Here is a 23634-nt window from a genome sequence, read left to right as displayed (position 1 = left end):
ACAAAACTGCTCACGAATTAGAACACTTCAAGTTACTCTATTTCATGATGATTCTGTTTGTTGTTGGTGGAAAAAGATCTTCCCAGCTACCAGGAACTTCCCATCTCATGCAAACAAGGGATGCCAGGCTCTTGCAGATTCCTGGTGGGAATGCTTCTGTTAGACAAGAACAGAAATATGCACGTGGGAAGCTCAGGTTCATGGGACCAGCTTGGCAGCCAGCCAGGCTACCAGAACAGAAGATGGAAAATTAAACCTAAGCCAGGAAAGGAGGGCTCAGTCCTGGGTAACTGTCCTTGTTTCTTCCCACCCGCCCACCCCCCAATCCCCAAGTAACAGATCATTTATAAAAGGAACATTAAAACATTTAAAAAAGATTTCATTTTCCTTCAAACACGATTCACTGGCATGAGAAGGACTTTTATGGCCAAATTTCTGTTCCACGGGGCGATCCCTGTGGCTGATGAAAAATGGTTTTCCATATTTCCAAGTGGTTCAATAGAGTTTGGAAGCTTAGACTGGTTCAGGGTCAGTCAGAACTTGATGATTGCATTTTACAGTAGGTATGTATATACATGTGTTTGTGAGCATCTACGTGTACCTACATCTGTCTGTATTCATGGGAGGGATATCAAACCCAGAGCAGCTCACTCGGATCTGCTGCTTTTTGGGGAATGCAAGTCATTCTCAATTTGTAGGAAAATACTAGAATCTTTTCTACATCCCCCTCCCCCAGTCCCTGCACATGGACTTTGGGAACTGGATGCTCCACACACGTGTTTCCACCTGTGGGTTGTAGAAAAAAGGCAGATAAATTCTTCGGAGTATATTGGATTCATCAAGGCAGGTTTTATGTTACTGTACAGAGGAAGGTGACTGCTTCCTGCTCTTCTCCTGAGTGCAGGATGTTACGGGGACTCAGATGTGAGGAGAAGGAAGCAGGAAGGTCCAAGAGCAGGTAGCAGCATCCCTCAGAGCTGCTGCCTGCTGGGGACCCTGGCCAGAAGAAGAGCAGTGGGAAATCTGGGGATCTGGACGTCCCCAGCCCAGCCCTCTCATTCTGGACACACACCTCATTGTGACACGTCAGATGTGGTGGGGCAGGACAATGGTGACAAACTAGGGGAATAAAACTGCTTTGCTGTTGTCTGCTGGGAGAGGGTCTCGAAGAACTTTGTAGACATCCTGGGATGAACCTTCATAAATCCTCTGTGGAACAGGAAAGTGCCACCATCATCATCTCATGGTGACCACGGGGAACCTAAGTGCTGAGGACCAGACTGTGGATCATGACACCAAGTCCTGGGCCAAGTGTCTGTTTGGTGACAAACTCTCAGAATGAAGAATAAGGGATAAAATAACCCAAGAAGACCTGTGTGTGCTGAAGTGTCACTGCTCTAGCTGCTGACCTGTTGCAGCACACAAGGCAAGCCATGGGAACAGCTGGTGCCCAGGAACACACTGTGGTCATCCAGGGCATGGTGCCTTCCCAAAGAAACCTGATGACAGTATTCTCTGGTGGTGGCAGAGTCCCTGAAGAAGATTTGGCCTAGGAAGGCTTTTGATGGTTCTTTTGTGGTTCTTGCTGGTTCAAGCACATCTGCTTGAAACAGTTGAGTGGGTGGAAAAGATGAGGAAATGGGGGCTAAGATTTCTTTGGAGGATTTTTGCCTGGGTAGGACAAGTTAGCAGAGGGCCTGTGGTATTTGTTAGAAGAAGAAAAGGCTCTGAGGTCAAGTGGCCTGGAGCATGGCACAGCATCTGCGTGGGCTACTGGAGTGAAACATTTCCATATTTGCATCTAGTCCAGCTGATTAAAAAATGGAACACTTAGATGAAGACTAGAGCTTGAGACAAAGAGCTATGGAAATGGGAAGAGAGGAGTGTTCACCTACCCGTGGCCTCACATGGTCACCTCTGCTCCTCCAGCTCTGCCACCTCAACTCCTGGAGACTCTAAGGGGGACTCTCCTCTCCCACAGTGTTCACATCTCCCTGCTTGCAGAGGGGGAGATCCTGGCTTTTCTTGGGTCAAGACAGAATGAAGGGGCCGCAGAACCTCAGCAGGGACTGCCTCCCCATCAGCCACGTGCATTTCTCTTCTCTGCACAAGTCACAAACGTCAGTCTGTGGGAAGGTCAGCAAGGGCAATAATTTGACAGGGATTTGCCTTCTGTGAAGAAATATCCAGTGACTGAACCGAGGAGCCTGGAGGTAGTCAGGGAGGAGAAGTGTCCATCAAGTGAAGGGGTCAGGAGATGAGGTGTGAGCCTTTTCTCTCTTGTCCTTCCCATGCCATGAACTACAACCCTGATCCACAGACAATTCTGGTTGTTGTCCAGAATGATTTTGCCCAAGGCTGCATGGTGATGACCTTCTGAACCACGGAGACTCTAATTTATTCCTTCCCAGCTCAGTTTCTGTCAAACAAAGCCCCAGCACTTCTCACAGATGGGGTCCTTTCTGAACACAGTCTCCTTCAGGCTGAGCAGAAGAAAGCTCATGAACTAGGACCAGCAGCACCAGGATAGTCTGGGAAAGAGTAAGGCCACATGGCCACCCCACTCTAAATCTCACTGGGGAAAGACAACATGCTGCTCCTGCCTGCCCTGCACCAGAAAAACCCAGTGCTGCATCAAAAGCCTCCACACAAGACTCAAGCTCACAACAACCTACAATCCTTGAGTGCTACAGGACTGCAGTGCTGAGCTGGGAACATCATTAAGGCCAAGGAGGTGGGAGGTATTTGAGGGGAGGGAGGAGGGCAGAGCTAGTTTACACGAAGTTTACTGAAGAGCCATGTAGGAAAAGGCTCAGTGTGGGGATGTAGGACATGAAGAGAGAGGAGCAGTATGGGAATAGAGTGAAAAAAATTAGGAAGAAATTCTGTGCTGTGAGGGTGGTGAGAGCCTGGCCCAGGTTGCCCAGGGAAACTGTGGCTGCCCCATCCCTGGAAGTGCTGAAGGGCAGGTTGGATGGGGCTTGGAGCAACCTGGGCTGGTGGGAGGTGTCCCTGCCCATGCAGGGGGGTTGAAGCTGGATGGTCTTTAAGGTCCTTTCCAACCCAACCCAAACCAGCCTGGGATTCTGTGAAGAAGTTTGCATTCTGAAGTCAGTGGCCACCTCACCCAGAGGAGGGAGCATGCCCATCCTTGGGCTGGCAGCATGGAGGTGTGCATGTGGTGGGACCTCCAGTGCTGGAGAGTGTCCAGCACTAACTGGTAGAGCACTGAGTCTGCCTGTCTTTTCAGAACCTCTGAGACCCTTTCCTGGCCACAAAACTATGACAGGAACACAAATAAAAAGGAAAGGAAAACCAATCAACCAACAAACCCACAACAAACAAACAAAAAAACCCCACCATACAAAAATACCCCCCTAAACCAAACAAACCAACCCAACAAAACAAACCCAAATGAACACAAATAAATAAATAAATAAATAAATGCAAAGCCCAATCTGGCTAGAAAACCAAATATAAACCCCTCACAAATTCTGGACCCACAAGTCTACGTTTTATAGATTTTACAAATATACAGTATCTAATCAGCATTATATCAGATATATAACATGCCCATTTATTATAACTCTGCTGGATATATAATTTATATGCATGAAATGTAACTGTCTTCATGGTTAGGTTTGGCACTCAGTGGAACTGGAATTTGGAAGGTTTTCTTAGGGGGGCCATCAGGTGGAGAGAGAATGATGGAAAATTCCTGACCTGCTTTTTTTTTTGGTAGAGAGACACCCTCAGCTTTGTGCTTCTGCTAAGGGCCAGAAAAGGATCTGCTACATATGGAGACCTAGGTTGCAACTGAGAGGAGAGAGTATGCTCAGAAGCAGGGGAACTGGGCCAGTGGAAAATGCCATAAGGAAAATAAACTTCTGGAGAGGCCAGGTGAAAGGTGTGGGAGCCTTGTCCTGAGGGTTCCTGGTGGAGTCAGGACTTGCCCCAGCTCAGGTCAGCAGCGTGAAGCTGGAGGAGCTCTGGTGCTTTAGGTTCAGCCGTGGCAAGAAGCTGGAGGAAGAGAAACCCTCTTCCTCCTTCTTATTTACATGTTGGAGATGCCAAGATACTAGAATGAGTGGAGAAAAGGGTCTAACAAGCATTTCAGCATATTTGTGCTTATTGAACACATCAACCCCACTACTTCCTACACTGAGAGAGCAGGCGATTTGTAGGCACTAGTATATTTTTATCTTACGAGTCTATTGAATATAAACTAAAAGTTGATTTCTCAGCCAGGCTATTCCTGTCCCTAGATCTGCCAGTCCCCTAAGGAAGTCTGCTCTTGAATTCACTCCAAGGGTGAGGAAGAACAGATGTTTGGGTGCTGGCTGATACCATGTGGTCTGGAGGTGGTGGCCAGCAGCCAGAAGTTTGCCTACTTGCTACAGAAAGGCCAAACACGAGGACTGGCATGAGGACTGAGAACAGGGCCCCTTCCCACCAGGATGGTGGGAATTCCTCCTCCCTGCCTTGGGCTGCAGGAGACTTGGGCTGCAGGTTGCTTCTGCTTGTAGCAACTGAGAAGTCCTAAATCCAGAAAAACAATGAGATAATGCAGGTGAGCCCTTGGAAGGAGCCATCTACTACTATGGCTTTCTTTGACAGAAACTGATGCACGTCAGGGAAATTTCCTCTGTTACCCCTCACTATCTCCTCTTTGCTTGCTCAGGTTCTTCTGCTGCCACCACCGAAGGGGCGGCTCTCAAAACACCACGGGACCGTCAGAGAAGTCTTTTCAGACACTGAGTTATTAGAGGTTACCTTGGCCTATAAGGCCACTGCAGAATGGGGGGGAAGGGGGGGGTGCTGTGGCCACCCCAGTCCTGAAGGAGTATCTACAATGCAGGAGGTCACATCAAACAGTCACCTCTGTTTTGCTGGCCGTGCGGTAGTGGTGGTGGTGCCCTGGGATGTAATGCAGCTGTTCCACCGTGTTGTGCCGTCGGGAGGCGAACGCTTGGCGCTTGGCCGAGGTGGGGTTCATCCCCAAGGTGTTGTACAAGTTATTTGAGGCACTGGGATGGGAGTGCATTTTTGTCATCCGGTAGCGATCCAAGACGGGCGTGGATACAAAGACGTCTGTGTGCGACAAGGCCCGGGACATGGACTGCTCGGGGTAAGCCGAGCGCTCCGGGGAGAGCAGCGGGTCTTGGGAGTGGAGACGCTCTGCGGACAGGAGCTGCTCATCCGAGAGGATCCGTTCATAGGACATGCTAAACTCCTCGGGCATGATCCTCTCGGGAGACAGCACCCTGTCCTGGGACATGGCCCTGATGGGACGGCGGGGCCTGTCCCTGTGGTTGGTCTGTTGAGACATTTTGATGACGTTGATAGGGAGCGTGCCCCGGGCTGCCAGGTCGGGCAGGTGTCTCCTCCTCATGTAGTACTCATCAGCCTCTTTGTCGGCTGTGGGGAAGGAAAGGGAACAGTTAGAAACATCAGAGCTTTGTCCCAGGGGGTGAAAATGAGCCGTGTACATCACACAGCCCTGGAGCAGCCTCCTGGGGAGGCCTGAGGGACCATCTCCCAGGAGCTGGCGTAGACATCAACATCCAGGTCAGGGTGCCTCCCATCAGAGAGACGCCAGCCCTGCGTGGGTTGTGTCACCATGGGCGTGTGGCAGACAGAGTTATCATTGCATCCAGGTGGGTAAGAGTCCCTGTGCAATGCATCACACCTTCTCAGACCATGAGACAACACTCTCCATGTGCTGCCGAGTCCAGGCTGTGGTGTCACACGATGCACACAAGCAGTGAGTTACGGAGAAATGATCATGTCACCTGCACAGGACACTCACAGAGAAAGCACAGGGAAGGTGAGCTGAGGCAGGCAAGTTCCTCATTTGAGGAAACTCATACCTCACTTCTGGCCTCAGAGGTGGTTGTGCTCTGGACCCCACGAGTGCCCTCCTCACATTTCGAATTACTATTCTTGAGTATTTGTAAATGTGATCAGAAAGCAGTGCTGGTGGGCGTGGGGCACTCTGAGACACCAAATCATCTGCTTAAGGTTTCCTTTTTATCAGATACCTTGGTTGCTATGAAAGAATTCAACCCACGGAACATTTCTTTCTTAGTTTGCTTCTTCTGTGTCTTAAATGATCAGCACACACACTCCACACACTCACCCTCCTCTTTCTGGCTTTCAGACAAACATTCCAGAGTCAGAGAGGAGGTTGGCTGTTGCAGTTGTACCCTGAGATTCCACCTTAATCCTACAGTAGCTGGAATGATCTGATTCAACCAACTTGCAATTTGAAGAAGACCTTCACATTGGTGCCTTAAAGTCCTCAGCCAAACCCTGGAGTGCTGGAAGCAACAGCCTGTGCTTGGGTGATCTCACTCACTGATTTTCTCATTTCCTCACACACATTCAGTACTCCTTTCAATGCACCTCCTGGTCCTGTGAACTGTCCACATAACTTGGAGGATCTGTGAGGTGGATGGTTGAGTCCCCCCTGTCTCAGCACCCAAAAGCACAAGCTCAGAATGTGTGGGGTGAAATGCACGGCCTGTGGGCAACGCTCTTGCTGCCAACCCCTCCTCTGCAGCCTACACACCACCAAGCAGAGAGGATTGCCAGAGCTCTCCTCTACTGCCATGATGCTGCTGCTGAGATCTGCTCTCCAGAATATATATTGTAGGAATGAGTCTTTTGGGTTTTTTTCCAATCAAAAACCTTATTGGAAGAGCATCTCATTGCAAAAGTTGGACAGCAGCTCCCCTGGCCACCAACACGTTTGCATTTAAAGTCTCCAATCTAGGAAGCCTGAGAAGGACTGGAGAAATTCCACATGGCCAGAGTGAATTGTAGACACTTTTCTTCTGTCCCATGGCCATAGACAGACTTGCAGACACTGTGTGTGCACAGGATAGTGGTGCTTGAGGCTGAGTGCAGAAGAGGAGCTGAGCAATTACCACTCTGGCACTTGGATGAGAGAAGTGCCAGCAGATTTGCCCAAGTGACTCGAAATAGATGTAATTAAAGCCGGAAACATCCCAAAAGGAGCTGTGCTTGGATGCTCACACCTGGCTGTGGTAATTGCCAGCAGGAGCTAAACCAGTTTATGTGAGGTTTACAGTGGTCTGAGGGCTGGTGAGGCAGCAGAATCAGCTGATTAAAAGTGGTTGGAGGTTTCCTTGCTAATTTGGATTAAAAATGCAGCGTGGTCTATGCTTTAAAAGTTTTGCCAATGAGAAGCATTAAAAATATCCTTCTTTTCCCTCTTCCAACCCTGTAAATGTGGCCTTTTGGTGGCAGTGGCTAAAGCACCCAGGGGACTGACTCAATTTCAAAGGTGTTTCTAAGCTCACAGAGCCTCCTGTGATGGCAAGAGACACGTTTGGATGTTGGCACAGCTATTCCAGGAACATTTTCAGGTGTGGACAAACTTCACGTTTCTACCTGGAAGGGATCAGAGCTGAAACTGCAGTTTCCCATGAACCCCTGTCCTGGTTTGAGGACAAATCAGTAAAAGGAAAATTGGCTTCATCCTAGCTCAAACCAGGACAACCACATTTTGGTTTAAGCAGGCACCAGGCAGACATTCAACAGGTTGTTGCCTCGGAAAGGTGGTGGCAGATCCTGAGCTTTGAAGAAGCCATGGAGAAGGCAGCTGTGCCTTCATGCCAGGAGCTCAGCTCAGCTCTGCAGTCATGCACTCTGCACCAGGGGAAAGCAAGGAAACCAACACTGCTCCAGGCTTGCGAGATGGGAGGCACCAGATTCTTCACCCAGTGGGTGGTCCTCTGGTTGCATAGTTTGCTAAACTCAAAATGTCTCCAGGACCAGAAAGCATCAGGTCTGATTAATCTCATCCTCATTGCACCAGCAAGTTCACTGGGGTAGTGAGGCTCTGACACTGCTACCTCTTTTTTTGTTGGTGGTGCTCAGGTGATGACTGACATTTGTCATGTTAGCCAAAATAAAACTAGAGTTAAATAGGTTTCTCCCTCATGGATGTGATTAAAAAGTCAGAAATGTGTCCTCAGTGGATTCCAAAAGCCCATAATTGATGAGCAGACAGAAAGCAACCACTGGTCTATTGATTGACAGAAATGGCTCTTTTTTTTTTTTTTTTAACACTAATCTCATACTTCTGGGGCTTTCCTGATCGTTTCCAAATACGTGGAAGAGGAATGACTGGAAATCACACTTTCTGCACAATCTATATGGTTTTTACTAATTGTTTGTTTGTTTTCCCCCACTGCCTCCCTTCCCCTCCTGCAACCCTTCTTTCCTCCTTTGGCAATTTCTGGAACATTGACCAGGGCTGGTCTCTCCAAACTTCAGGAGTGTTTGAGTCCTTCACCTGTCCTGGCTTTAGGGTAAGCTGATTTGCCCCCCATGAAGCTTTTTCCCCCCCTTTCTTTTGGAGGGAGAGCACCAGATGGGTGCTCTGACTCACACATCTCCTCTCAACATGTTTAAGATGCCACCACAGGAAGGTGGAGCACAGCTTCTCTGACACCATGATTAGAGAAACAAGAAGCATTTGTGGTTTGCTGGTAAGAGAGGGTGGAAAAGCCAAGGACAATTATTTTCCCCATGGTTGTATGCTAAGATGGTTAAAATATCTGCATATATATATGGATGCAAGGCCACCCCAGTAATTGCTTTGCTTTTCTTAAAGGTAATAGCTTTTCTTTCTCTGCAGTTCCAGTGTATTTCATCTTTGGGCTTGTCTCTCCTATTTTAATTGGCTCGAACATTTTCAAGCTGCCTAGTCATTTGTGATGATTCTTTAGCCAATACCAAAAGGTTTAATATGCCTGAAAATATTAGCTTCCTTCCTGACTGACCTTTCTCACTTAGCTGGGAACAGCAATTCCCTGGAGCTCAGGGCAGGACAGAATTAATGTGTCTGCTCTTGCTCAGCAGTGTGTTCCCACACCCACCTACTGCTCTGCCCACCCAACAGGGCAAAGCTGGTGGAGGGCTTCCCACTGAGGTGGTACCCTGCTCCTCAGAGATCCTCCTACCTGGCTTGCAGGCAGCAATCCCAGGTGGGTTTTCTTTTCCCAGTGTCCTGAGGTTGGAGCTGGGGAGGTAAAACTGACTGCTTGGAAGGGACTTGGCTCTCTATGCAGCCAGCAACCTGTTTCCTCCTGTTTTCTAAAAGACCTGGACATCTTCAAGCCTTTGTTCTGGGAGGAGAAGCAGCCATGGTGCTGCTCTCAAATGCCAGCAGAGCTGAGCAGGGTTGGAGCTCCCCTGCCCAAGCTGGGCACACTCCCCAGGGAGGCAGAGATGAGAATGTGACCAGGACACAAAGCTGATGGCAGAAGCAGAGTTGTGTGCTGGGAAGATGCTCCAGTCAGGAAACACCTCATCTCTGTTCTCCAACACCATTAACCACACGCTTGCCTTTAAGTACATCAAATGTGTTTGTCTCAGTGTTAAGCATGTACATAAGTCCCACATGGAAGCACCAAGGAGTGAGCTGAGATTCCTGTGTGTTATGTTTCCATCTTTTCTTCTGGAAAATCTTCCACCCAGAGATTCATTAAGGACAGTTCAAAGGCCTCCCTGACACTTCATTGGTTGTGTCTCACTTCGCTGGCCAGGTTGGGAATGGCAGATCTTAGATAGACTTAGGAAGCAGAATCTGCTCCTCATCCTCACCTACCTTTGATGAGTCTGTTGCAAGTATAAACATAAGTTATTTCTCTAAATGAGGCAGTGTGAAGATGTGGCTGCATCCAGAAGATATTCATGTAGACATACTACCAACCTGGTGTCTGGAGAGAGCATCTGCCTGCCCAGATATCACTCATTTCATAAGCCCACCCATGCTCAAAATGTGCCATCAGTAAAGGTGATGGGCTGGAGCATTGCAGGCAAGTTGGGAAAACAATGCAATGAATAAAACAGCAGGAAAGAACAGACACCAAGTGGTGTGATCCGGGCAGTGGGCACTGAGCTGCAGAACCAGAGCTGCACCAGGGATCAGTGAATGGCCCAGCTCAGGACCAGATCCAGACACACACAACCTATGATGGCAGCACAGCTCAGGGCAGGCAGATGTGCTCCTGTTGAAATAGGTGCTCCCAACCATCTCAGCATCTCTCTGCTGGCCTGAGTTTGTCCTCTGGTCCCAGCTCTCCCCACAGATGGTGAGTTATCTGCCCCGGGTCCATCAAGGCGAGCTGGGCTGATCTGAGGCAGCTGCCTTGGCTCATCCTGACTCTGGCAGAGAGAAACAGGATTCCCAGATGACTACCAGGAGCAGATAGGAGGAGAAGCAGTGGGAGGCAGCACAACAAGGAGGTCAGTAAGCAAATAACCATGTGTGCTCTCACAGTAATGAGATGGGAAGCGACAGTCAAAGGAATCATTACTGGAGTTGCCAACTTGAGCAGTCCAGCACCAGAGAAGGTTATTGCCTTAGCATTGTGCCCACTGCAGCTTACAAGCAAATGAGATACAAAGGAAATGAAATGAGCTGACACCTACTTAGTCTCTTCAGAGAAGAATATTTACTTGAGTTGGTCTTGACAGCAGACTCGTAGGACGGCGGGAGGTGAGAGAGGTTCTGGAAGGACCGGGAGAAGGACAGGTCATAGGGTTCAGTGGCAGAAGTAAGGATGTTGTTCATTCGTGGCTTGTCTGCAAGAAAAAAACCAACACAACAGAGAAAGGCATGTCTACAGTGTGCACCAAAACAAGCTGAGAGAGACAAGCCATTCCCACAGACTCCAGCAGGGAGAAGAGCTGTAGCTGAGCCAGCCGCAGTGACCTGCTCTCGGGTCTAATTCAAAGTGGCACTGACAGACTGGTGAAAAATGGATCCTGTGGTGTTGCTTCCTTCTCCACAGTGACTAGAGAGATGAAAACTAGTGCCTTGAAAGCACATGGACCTCCTCACAGTAGCATAGAGGGGTTGGTGGATGGTGGGTGGCTGTGGAGGGCTGTGTCACGGTGCTGTGGGCTGACCCCACCTGCCTTCACCCCAGCAAGCTGGGCCTTCCCACCCTCAGAGCCATGGGAATGCATCTGTGGGGTATTGGCAACTGGGACTGATGATCAAATTACCCTTTCACCATGCCAGATGTCTGATTCATGCTCTGAACCTGAAGGGGTCCTGGGCAGGGCTGCTCCATGGCCCCAGGGGTTCTGGTGGGCTCCAGAGACAGCCACGCACAGGGAAACTGTGGGGTGCAGATCTGGGTGCAGACAGCTGGGTTTGGAGCAGTTTGTGATGCAAGAAAGGAGGTGCCATCCTTGAGGGGAGAAGGATGATGCCCTTCTACTGATTTTAATGTTGTTGGCCACTGTGGGAGTCCCCAGGTGGTACCAGAATTGTCAGGGTGTTCGTGCTGAGGGCACTGACAGTAAAGATCAGCACTGAGCCTGGATGTTAAAAGTCAGGCCCAAGCAACCTGCAGTTTGTCTGCTCTTGAAATCATGCTCCTCTGCTTGCAAGCTGGATGGCAAATGGTCCTTCTTCAGCTCTTTCCCAGCTCTGCCCAGGGTGTGAGTGGAGGAACAGCTTCCCCTCTCCTTGAGCACCAGTCTGGCACCAGCATGGGGTACCCCATCCTTTGCCATCCCCCACCACTGCCAGCACAGCATGGGACAGGGGGGATGAAACTGAACAGGGTCTTGGCTCCTTCAGCAGGCACCTGCATCCTGTCCTCTGGGCTCAACAGCCCATGTCAGCCACCCTGGAGAAAAGGAACAGCCCAGCTCTCTGCCAGAGCATCATCTTTTTTTTTTCCCCAGATCTGGGAAATTACAAGGCACTTTCCTACAGAATTTAGCAAGGGTGAAAATTTCCTTTTGACAACACCATAACCACCTTGGTTAGCAAACTCTGCTTTCCTATTGCTGATGTCTCTGCACTCCTGACATAGGGTTATTGTCTGGCAAAAAGGACATTGTCAGGATTATTGTCTGGCAGGGGGGTTGGACTAGATGATCTAGAGGTCCCTTCCAAACCCCAGGATTCTAGGATTCTAGGATTCTAGGATTCTATGATTCTATGACATAGACCCCAGTGAGCAAGTAGCTACTGTGTCATCTCTCTGAGAACATTATTTTCTTGCTGGTGACTTCAATCCATGTCTAATAGACTGACTGCAGGATTAGGAAGAGCATCCTATTCATCAGGGCACTGGAAACAATTGATTAGATATTATCCAGTAAACAGAGACTATATCAGCATTGCAACTATGTCCCCACTCCTCTTTGTGCTTGTGTAGCAAGGACCCTGGGGTAACATCTCTTTGCAAATTTCTCAACCAGAACCTGTATCTAATTTCCATTTTGCATGGAGGTTTGGACGTGCTGAAATAACCCCAGTCATATGGATGGAATTTGTGCTCAGTGCCAAAGCAGGAACACTAATTGACTGCTTGCAGGAGGTGTGTGAAATTAAGTGCCACACTTTTATCTGATGGGCTTGGACAGGAGCAGTGCATCTTCTTACTGCTTTTTCCATCCAGTCAGTCAGGAGCAGACCGTAATGATCTTGGCAAATGAGAAGTCACCTTGAAATCCACCACCCATCGTTCAGCAAAACAGGGGATAAACTGAAATGCCAAAATAATTTCAGATGTCTTTTGCATAATGTCATTTGAGAGCAACATCTGAGAACTGAGAGACTCTAGTAAGGAGAAATGTCTCGTGGAATTTGTATTCTGGGACCAGTTCAGCAGAAGTTTCTCAGCAGTTCTTCACTCCAGCAATTTTTTTTGGTGTAATGCTTTCCTCTGATTTCTCTCTTTTTTCCCCCCCTTTTTGTGGTGTTTGTTGGCTCCTATGGAAGATGCAGGACATAATTAATTAACAAGCTGTAAAATACAAAGGTCTCCACATTCCCTGCAAGGCAGCTGAAGTTGTATGCTGCTCTGTTCCCCAGCATTCCCACTCATTCCAGTCCAGTGCTACATGCTGGGCAATAGGAGATGACCTATTGGGAAACTGGGATTTCCTTTGGTTACTGGGATTGCCTTTGAAAGTCAGCATTAGTCCATATTTCCCTCCCCACCATCCTGCAGCCAGATGCCACCAGAGGCCTCTGATACACCATCCATTCTGGGCATAATTAGCAAAGTTAATTGCAGAGGAACATGGAGGAAATGAAGCTCCCCCAGTGCAGAACTGGGAACACCACCCAGAAGGGGCATTTCTCTTGGTTTCTAAATTCTCTTTGCTGCAGCCTCAAAGCAACCACACCTTTTCTTTTTTCTTTTTTTTTTCTTTTTTTTTTTTTACAGCCAATGCAACATCTTAACATTCTGCCAGCATCTCTCTGATGAATTCAGCAGGAGCAGGCTGAGCTCTGCAGCATTTCCTCATCCCCTCAGCAGGGCAGGTTTCACAGTGCCCTGGTCACAGTCCCACGTTGCCCCAGCCAGTGGCAGGGCTGCTGACATGGCACAACACTGCCCAGTGCTCACTGGGCTGCACAATCTTGGCATGACAGGGTCAGGAAAGGAGGAGGTATCTCTGTGGACAAGACTCTTCCTTGGCAGTTCTCATTTCTCTTCTCGGACTCTTCAGCCAGAACCCTGCATTTCTTCTCTGGGACCAGTCCAAACCCTGATGTATTTCCATGAGAACCAGCGGGCAGGTTATGGGCAGGCTCAGAAAGGCTCCCCTTCTGCAATTCAGACCAGGATCTTGCATGAAAACCTGGGAAGGTGCCACCCTGGAGCAGCCCAGCAAGGAGCTCTTGCAGCCCAGGAACCAGGAGCACTGCTTGCACCAACAGACTTCCAGGGGAACACGTTCCCTGGGCCACCCAGTATCCTGAAAACACGTTCTTGGTTGGCATGTCACCCAGATGGATGTTGGAGGCTGCAGTTCCCTCTCTGCACTGGGGCCTGCAATTCCAGCTGCCTCTGGGTGGCCACACGGATTCACTGCTCTGCTTCCTGCACACACTTGACTGCTTTGTGATCTTTGAGGGAAAGAAAGTTCCCTCAGGGAAATCTGAGGGAGAGAAAGTTGAGGGAGAGCCTCGTTTCACTGTCAGGACTTTGCAAACTTTCTGCAAGCACAGGGCTCAGGAGCAGTTTCAGGATTTCTAAAGCTGGAGACTTGTGTGGTGGGGACTAGAGCTGAAATCTTCCTGAAGTGTCTTGCTCTGCTCCTGCTCTTGGAAGACAGTTTTTGTTCCCAAGTGTGTTTACATGAACCTTTCATGTACAAGGACAGGAGCAGACGCTACCCAAGCCAAAAAGAGTGGATTTATGGCAAAGTTTGAAACAAAGCTCAAGTGGCAAAAGGGATGTGCTCCATATTTGCATATGAGTCTGCACATATGTTGTGTGAATTTTGCAAGACATTTCAACAGATGCCTTTTAAAACATTCACCCAGAGAAAGCAAACAATGTCACCTAGGAGAAGCTGATACAACCAAGCCTTCTGCTGCTCAGCTTCAGCTCAGCACAGCTCCCATCCTCTGTCAAAGCACACTCTGCTCCCCCAGCCCTGCCTTCTGCTCAGCCATTTGAAGGCTCAGAAACAAAGTCTTTCTCCAGCTCTGATGGAAGCTCCTACAAGGGACCACATTCCTCAGGAAAAATCTGGTGGCAGCTGATGACGTTTGGTAGCCTTCTGTGCCAAGGTGTAGCACCTCCAGAGTCACCCTGGCAGGGACATACAGTTAGAGAAGGGAAAGAACTGATGTTCACACACTCAGATTAAAATTTGTAACATGTATCTCCAGTGTTTGGGGGTGGGGGAACGATCTGTGTTTTCACACTTCTTTTTTTTTTATGTTACAAACACTATAAATAACAGCCTTATCTCTCACAAAGAAGCTCAAAGAGGTTTATACATTTCCAGGTCAGATCCTTAGTGGTGTAAATCAGCAGGTCTCCAGTGAATAGCTGCCCCCATTTACATGAGCTGGAGATGAGGGATTTCAGGTACTGTCAGTGGTAAAAAAAATAAACAAACCCTGCATGGTGCTATGTTTAGGTCTTTCAGGGCTCATGGCTGAGAGCTGAGCAGCAACCTGGAGGGGTAAGATGCAAGAAGGATGAGGTGCAAGATGATGCCCTTAAATGCTGCAGTATTATCAGTAATACACCTGAACTGCATCACCCAGGGGCTATATTAACACAAAGATGCTTCTGAGTACAGAGTCCTTAACTGAACACAGCACAGTTACACACCACAGCACCAGGGGAGAGGGAGAATGTTGCCAATGAAAAGGAGAGGGAAAACCACAGAAAGCAGAATTGCACTTGGCAAGCCCAGCAGGAGATGTATTCACTGAGCTGCAGAAAACAACACATGGCTCTGGCTCCAGAGCAGCCAGCACGTAGAACTGTACAGAAAGGGGACTTGGACTCCTACTTGCTGAATTTGAGTGTGGGATTGAAAACTGTCAGCCTCTGAACTCCTTCCACCTCTGCAAGTGCCTCCCCCTCAAAGCTGCCCATTGCACGGAGGAGAAGCTGATTCAAAAAGGAAAATCCATCAGTGTGTCTGGTCCTGGCAGCAGATAAACAAAGTAAGCCCAAACTAGCTCTAGCTGCTGAGAGAAAGCAATCATCCCTCCTGACAGGGCTCTGTGTGACCACCTCCTTTCAGCCCTTTGGGACTAGGGTGAGGCTCAAGCCCCCAGACAGGTTGAAGTTGGTGTAGACACCACCAAAACCTTCTGGTGGAGTCACAGTGATCTCCACAAGGACAGCACTACTAGCAAGGCAAACAGCGAAAAACTCAGCAGTTTCACGTGCTTTGATTTTTATGATGCTGTAATTCTGCCTCCAGGATTTGTGGTGTTTGTCACAGGTCTCATGTTCAGTAGGAATAAAGACACTCCTTCCCCTTCCTTATGGTTTCAGACCTGCTGCTGCTGTAAGAGGAACCGGTGGCCAGCGTCAGAGCTACTCAGCTCATGTTGACCCTTTGCTTTACAGCTGTATTGGCATGGAGAGAAGCTGCCCAGGTTCCTCCCACAAGTGAGGGTGGAGACACAATTTCACAGCCGAGTTTTACCCCGTGAGCCTCAGTGTTTTATCCACATCAGCCACTTGCTGGGTGGGCCGTGGGCCGTGTCATGGTTGGCGTCACCGTACTCACCTTGCAAGTCAAAGGCCTCCACACTCAGCAGAGGGGCTGCACCTCGGGTGGGGAGGCTGCTTTAACCTGGCCATACTAAGACTACAGAAAGAGTGATTTGCTTGTCCGAACACACAGTGTGTTTAATCTAAAAAGCAAAGACCAGCTGCCTCAGAGTCGAGCGCTTGGAAGGAAGTTGCCGTCGAAGTTGTTCCTCTGTTCCCAGCCCCAGGGCTGGTCTCTGCCCTCTGCATCCCTGGCTAAAGGAAAGCCAGCACCCGTGGCATCAGGGGCTAGAGAAATGGCCTCAGCAGTCCAAGCCAACAGAGGCTGGTTCTGCACTGCAAATTCTCAGGTTGGGGCAGGGAAGTGATGATCCTGACTCAACTAAGGACTTGGCTCCGAGTGCTGGGGAGCGGTGTCACTGCAACCCCAGGGCACCCACCCTGCAGAGCTGGTGCACAGGGCAGCTGAACCACAGCTGCTCTCCCCATCACAAAGGGCAGCTGGGACACCCCCAGAAATTGGTGTTACATCTTCCAGCCCTGCCAGGTTACCCGATTCCTCTCTCCTCCCACTTTGATTAAAGCCCTGCTGCTCCGCAGTGGACACAGTGTGTCTCTTTGTTCTGTACGTTATATTCCAGAGATCTGATTATCTTCTAATTTCCTCACATATATTTCTACTGGGGATAAATCTAATTTAAACAGTCCTTAATTGTTACCATTTTGTAAACAGTGTCTTCAAGACAATAGACACAAAACTCTCAACAAATTGCTGGAGGAGATGTGACAGTACAGGGAATCGTTTTCATGCCTTCTGGGATTGTCCCAAATTGAAGCTTCTGGTCGGGTGTTAGAAAATTGATGCAAGAATTATTTTAGCAAAATATATCCCCTGAAGCCCTATTACTGTGTGGGAAGGAAGATGCCCTGGATTTTTGAAATGAGAAAAAGAGAAAGAAGGAAAAGAAGGAAAGAAGTGAGAGGAGGAGAGAGAGAGGAAGAGAGAGAGAGGAAGAGAAAGAGAGAAGAAGAAAGAAGAAGAGAGGAAGATGAAGAAAGAGAGAAGAGGAAGAGAGAGAGAGGGAGAGAGAGAGAGAGGTAGAGAGAGGAAGAGAGTGGAAAAGAGAGGAAGAGAGAGGAAGAGAGAGAGAGGAAGAGAGAGGGAGGGAGGAGAAACACACATAGCTGCATATGTCTGTAGGAATTTGTTTAACATTCACCTAGAAAAATTTGCCTTCATGAGAGCAAACCCAGACATCAGCTATGGAAAAATCCTTGGCCAATTTAACAACTTGAAGTGAAGCCATTTGTTGTTGATGGTGGTTTGCCCAGTGTTTTTTAAGATGATTATCAAATGCAATGAACTGACAAAAAAATTATGGTATGAACTTCCTGCTAACTATATTATATAGCAATGTGCTTGTTATTTATACAGATGCAAAAAATGTTTATACAAGACTCTTTTGGTAAGCATAATTAAATATGCACTAAATATAACAAGATTAAGCTTCAGTTGCATTAAAAAATTCAGTAATAAACTTTACAGAAACTGAACCCGGGCAGTCAACATGTGCACCAGCTGCTTTTCCCCCCCACGTTTAAACATTTTGATAGGAAAATAATTGTATGTGCTTATTTTGCATAAGGACTGAATAGCTGAGCAAGACTAATTCATGTATCAAAAGATTTACCTGCGTTTCATATGTAAAACTTAGTTGTGCTTAGAAACTAGTGCTTGAGTGTTCACACTCACCTTTTCCATCCCGAAATCACCATGTTTCCAAGAACTGTTGTAGAGTTCCTTATTTGCAGCTGATGTAAAAGTGAAGTCTAGAGCTAAGGAAACCCACACTCAACTTCTGATCTCAGTGGAGCTGAGGTCTGAAGTCTGTCACTGAAAGCAGAATTTAGGCTGAGGTTTCTAAGGGACTGTAGATACCCCCTGCATGGGACATTCTGTGTCCTAGAAGTGAATTAAGTGCAGGAACAGACTGACACCAGGAGAAAATCAACAGATGTCTTTAAGGTGTGGAATACTCGAGTCACCTTGGCTGACTCAGAGCCCTGAGCCACAGCAGGAATTAAATCCTGGTGTTGCAGACCATGGGTTGGCAGACCCACCTGCCTGTGGGCTTGATCTCCACTGGAGATTGCCTTCCCCAACACGTCACATTTTCAAAACCAGGACAGACATACAACTCACCCCATCTGTGAACCCTCTGTGCCAGGCAGGGAGAAAAGGGAGAGCTCCTCCTCCCTGTGCTAGCTGTGCTGCCACCAGCACTGTGCTCGTTAAGTGACAGCAGCCTGACAGAACAGATGACATGCCACCCCACCATTAATTAGTAGGTATTTCTTCCAGCATCAGAAGAGTTCAGTGTACTCACATCAGTGATCTTGGCCACACAACCCTCTGTGATGGGTTTGTGTCACCCTTGAGCACCAAGGGTGACAGCCCCCCAGGCCAGGTTAACAGTCTTGGGGCTTTAACCCTGGGAGCCTGAGAGAGAAGCTGAACAGCTCAGAGACCTAAGGTCAAATCTGCTCTTTTCTTTCTTTCCTGGCTCCTCGTGAGCATCAGTTGTCTTTATCCCCTTTGTTTCTTTGCAGGTAAAAAGCTGCCACAGCAATAGAAAGGTGTGGGGCTGAGGAACATCATGTTCATTCATAGAGAGCTTATCCCAGAGGCACCTGCAAGGAGCAGGACACAGGCAACTGGGCAGCATCAGCCCATGGAAACAGATGTTTCTGAGCTGAACAAAGACAACGTTGCTGAGAAGGATACAGCAAGTTCTTCCCAGAACCCTGTTTGGTGGGATGGATGCCCCACTGCACACCTGGATCACTCCCACACACCAGGATCCTGTTATGATCCCCAAGACCTTTGGGAAATGAAGGGGCTGGTGCCATTTGCCCTCCTTTTGCAAAGGACCAGCCTGGACAGGGAGCACAGGGAACTTGGCTTTCATCCCTCCTCCATGCCAGGGGCTGCTGCAGAACTCCAGGCCCCGTGTCTACCCCAGCAGGGCTGTGGGAAGCCTCCACTGCTCAGTCCCAGGGTTCTATGAGTGTGGAGACTCCTTGTTATTGGAATGACAGAAGGTAAGAAACCCGTGAAGCTCCTACGAAGAGGAGATGGGAGAGAGATCACCAGCCCACAGCAGCTGAATATCCTGGCAGGTGCTCCAGTTTTCCACAGCTCACACTTCCCAAGCACCAGGTCAGCTGCATCCTTGCTGGGCGAGGCAATCCCTGGGGAGGCTGCAGGGAACTCCTCCAGGCACAGGAGGGATTTTCTGGCTGTTCAGGCTGGAGTGTTGCTTGTTTGGTGGCAGGTCACCTCCAGGTACTGCCCCACTTGCTCTTTGCTGGCAGCCTGACAGCTTGTTCTGCTTGTTTTCCTTCAGTTAAGACTGAACTGAACTTGGGTTGCCTGCAACCCAGGGTGTGTCTGGAGCCTCACGTTGGTTTCTTTCCCTTCTTCTGCTCCTTTCAGATGGTGTCACTGCATGGTGGGGGCTCAAGGCAGGCCAAGGGACAGACCTCATGAACACAGCCCTCAGAAAGGCAGGTCATGTCCACCAGCAAATCTGCATAATCACCCACAAATTGTACCCAGTGTCCTACCCAGGCAGGGACTCCAATTACACCTGTGGTGCTGCTGAACTTCCTAAGTCTCAGCAGGATCTGAATACTGTAGGATGCCTTCTTTGAAAGGTCCAGACACCTTTTCAGACTCACCAAGCAGTGGCTCACCAGCAGCAGCCCAAATGAATATCATGAACCAAAGTGTCCATGGCCAGATGGGAACTTAGGAATAAAATACAACTCTGAAAACATAACCCCTACCACTCTGTGGAGTCGGATCGTTCAGGTCCCCTTGTACAACTTTTTTACAGAAAATGTAAAAAAAGAGCTAAGAGGAAAAAAAGGGAAAATTTCTAACCCAAGATCATGGGTATTTCTGCTTTGATTTCTTTTTCTCTCTCAGGTACATACAAAAGAAAAGCATCTGTCAGGGCCAGAGGGAAATGAAACTGGTTTAGCACGTTGTTCCCTCAAGTTATTGAATGCAATAGAGACCTGATGCTGGAGCTGCTTTAAAACTTCTGGGCAGGCACAGGGGTAAAAAGGACTCATCTGGCTCTGCTGGGGCAGCTCTCAGAAGCCAGCACGTGCAAGACATGAAGGGCGAGTAGCACGCCCAGAGAGAAGGGAATACAATTTCAACCCTATTACCCATCTGTTTCTTCTTTGCCTTCTTTCGCGGGTGAGTAAAAAGGAACAAACTAAGTAACCTGAGGAGCATTTTGAGGCTGTCATCTCAGGTTCAAGAAATACTCCTGTCTTCACGCCAGGTTTAAAGCTGATGTTGTTTCTCCTGCTTTTTGGGGGGAGAGAGGAAAAAAAAACAAAACAACAACCCTAATAATGTAGCTTTCCAACTAAAAGTAAGGGGCAGGCTGAGGAGCTGCCTGATCCACCCTCCAGGAAGGAGAAACACCAGAGGTTTTAAGTGACCTTTCCAAGGGAATTGTTCTCCCATTCTTTTTCTTTTTTTTTTTTCAGCAAAGCAGCAGGGAAATTTCTACACAGGAACACACAACTCACAAGAAATCAATTCCAGCATAGTAAGCAAGATAAAGAATTAAAAACAAATGCCAGAACAAAACAAAACAACAACAAAAGGAACAAATACAGAGAGTCAGAGTTGCAGGAAATGGATGTTAAGATGAGGTTTGCCCATCTCTTACTGGTTGTGCAGCAGAAGGAAGGTTCCAGCTGCCAAGTGCTGGAGGAATATATCACATTTGAGGGGTAAAGGGTGCAGGGAAGAGCAAGAGCAAGACAAGGCAGCAGCAGCAGAGGGAGGAAAGCAGAGAGGACCTGGGGGGTTCATTCAGAGGTTGGGCTGAATGCACAGAGCCAGGGGGAACCACTGGTTTGGGTGGCAAGTGACTGGTCAGGGTTTGGAGGGAGCCAGGAAGCTGCAGGTGATTTCAGTGTGTGGTCTGTGATTGCTATGATGCAGGGAAGGACCTGCTGCCCACACTCCTCTGCTCACCCGTGGCCAAGGAAATCAAAAGGCAGAGGAGGAAGAAGGGCTGGAGGGACAGGGCTGGGCAGAAAGGGGCAGGGATTCTGGCCATGGAGGAAGTGAAGAAACATCTCCAGGCTGGGGTGAGAAGGTACGAACAAAGGGGAAAACATCTGAATACCATCTGAATTCTTGAAACTGGCTGAAGAATCACATGGGCCATCCCCAGGTTTATTAGGTCAAGAGGGGTTGAGAGAGGGGTGCCCATAAATGTGCTGAACCATGTGCTGAGACAAATTAAAATGGTGAGTTTTCAGGGCTCAGCAAGAGTCCTGTCAGAAGGGCTATTAGCACACGTGGAGCTGTTTGGGTACAAAACCCAGGGAAGCTTTGGGATAACTCTGGAAGGGCTGTTTCCACCCCTCAGAGGGATGACCAGATATGGTGGTGATAGGCTGCCCAGACATCTCCTGGGGTGTCACTTCTGAGGTTATGGGGATAGGGCAGTGCTGGTCCACCCTGTGGGGGGCACAGGGAGAGGGGTGCTGGGTTTTCTAAGTTCCCAGGGTCAGAAAAACATCATGTTTCCACAACAGAATAAAGGGGATTTAGAAGGAGCAACTGAAACCACTGGAACTGGCTTAGAAGAGGCACTTCTGTTTAGGAAAGAGGGCAGGAGAAGTCCTGAATCTCTTAATGGTCCTCACCTACCCTGCACTACTAGAAACTAGAGAGAAGTTGTGCAGTGAATCAGGAGCTTCAGTAGGTTATTCCACCAGGCCATGCAATATGGGCTGGACAGCTTGGATTCAGCTCTGGCCACGTATTGCTATGCCCAAATCATGTCAGCTTAGGAGTCCTTGCCCCATTTCCCAGTCCTTCTAACCTTAGAAATATGCATCAGCAGCACTAGCAGTTGAGGGGCTTGGCTGACCAAAAACTCTGCCCACACCTTGCTGATGGGGAAGGGAGAAAGGAACCATCAGACATGGGGAAACACAAGCTTGATAGGTTTAACTATAAAAGACTGGGCCATATTTCACTGTGCACACTATTTAAAAATATGGTCCTATGTTTAATGTTAATGGAAACTATTGTTCATGCATCATTGCCATGGGAACATTTCTATTAACATTAAACATACTTCAATACCAGTAAATGTTACTGGCTGGCAGAGGAAAGTTACAATGTGTGTAATTTTGCTCTTTGTTTTCTCTTACCATGTGTAGGTGTCTGGGTGGCACTGTTTAGTATCAGGTGATTATAATTTTGTTCTTGGTCATCTGAAATTCACAGAAAAAAAAGAAAAGAATCCCTTTAAGAAACAGCTCAGCATACCCACTGATCTGCAGATGATAATTACAGCTCACAGAATTCACAGGAAATCTCAGCATGATTAAAGAAAGGAGAAGAAAATGCTTCAGAAAGCAAAAGATTCTGTAATGGAGTTCACTTAAAATTCCAGATGCAAGAAGAACATGATAATGGGAAACTGCTCCCCTTCTGCTGAGCCTGCAAATTAGAATTCTCTGCAAAGGTAAGAAGCATGTCCAGGCAGGAACAACCCCCACAGCTGGTTCCTGGGAGGTGCTGGAACCCACCAGCTCCTGGCTCTACTGCTCCATCTCCATCCAGGATGAAGGTTTGCAGAACATTAGACACAACTACTCAAAAACCAGACTCTGCCACTGTCACAGCAACCACAGCAACCACGTCCTGTGTGAGTACAGGGAAGGATCAAGTAAGTGGCCTCATAAATGCAGGAGGTCAAGTGAACCACTTGTGCATGGTCTGTAGGTCTCCCTTCCCTGAGAACCCTGCACACCTGGTGCATTCAGTATGACATGCAAAGCAGGAGGAGCAGTCAATGGTGGAACCTACCACTGTAGTTATTAACTCCCATTTGGTTGGAAAAGAACTTTCATTCTCACTGTCATAAAACCATTAGATACGTAACTGCTGATAAACTTCTGTCACCTTTAGTTTCCAGACAAGCCTTCAACACAGACTGAACTCTTGGTCCAGATCTTTACAACCCATTGTGGAACTGTAGCAATGCAGGGTGAGAAGTGATTTCAAGAAATCTTTCTCACATCTCATGTTGTCCCAGTGCAGGACAGGCTGGTCTGATGTCTAAGTCTGCTATTCTTAAAAACTTATCAGTCATATTTCACTTTCTCCCTGGGAGATCTGTTTCATTAGGTTTTTCTTACTACTTTTTAGGCCAAATGCTTCTTTTCTGTCTACCAGAGACATGGAGAAAATCCCCCTTACATCTGTGACAGCTCTTCATGACAAAGCTCTTACTATGTGTTCCCTTAACTTTATTCTTCAAGCTAAACAGCATTTTCTTTATGTTTCCCTACAAAACTACTTCTGCCTTTCTAGCACCCTGTGGTCTCTCCTGTTGACCTAGATCCTTCTCAAGGACCAGTCTAGGATACATTTCTGAGGCCTTACCAGGGCAAAGTGGAGTGGCTGGATTTTTCCCAATCATCCACCCTGATTCACACAAACTTGGACAGTATTTTTTTGCTCCTGGTTCATGTAAACCTT

General features: G+C 48.2%; 1 protein-coding gene across 1 annotated transcript in view; it reads right to left on the bottom strand.

Moving 5' to 3' along the window:
• Positions 1 to 324: 324 nt before the first annotated feature.
• SHISA6 (shisa family member 6) overlaps positions 325 to 23634 on the bottom strand; it is a 231728-nt gene continuing 208418 nt past the window's right edge. The window contains exons 4-6 of the mRNA XM_051634681.1: positions 22299 to 22361; positions 10468 to 10620; positions 325 to 5418 (exon numbers count right to left, since the gene is read on the bottom strand). Coding sequence (XP_051490641.1) covers positions 4868 to 5418; positions 10468 to 10620; positions 22299 to 22361 — 767 coding nt within the window. The 3' untranslated portion in view covers positions 325 to 4867. The remainder of the gene's footprint in view (positions 5419 to 10467; positions 10621 to 22298; positions 22362 to 23634) is intronic.

Source organism: Apus apus, chromosome 17 (assembly GCF_020740795.1).
Source record: "Apus apus isolate bApuApu2 chromosome 17, bApuApu2.pri.cur, whole genome shotgun sequence".
In the NCBI taxonomy this organism is placed as follows: Eukaryota; Metazoa; Chordata; class Aves; order Apodiformes; family Apodidae; genus Apus; species Apus apus.
This window is presented reverse-complemented; position numbering and strand designations above follow the sequence as displayed.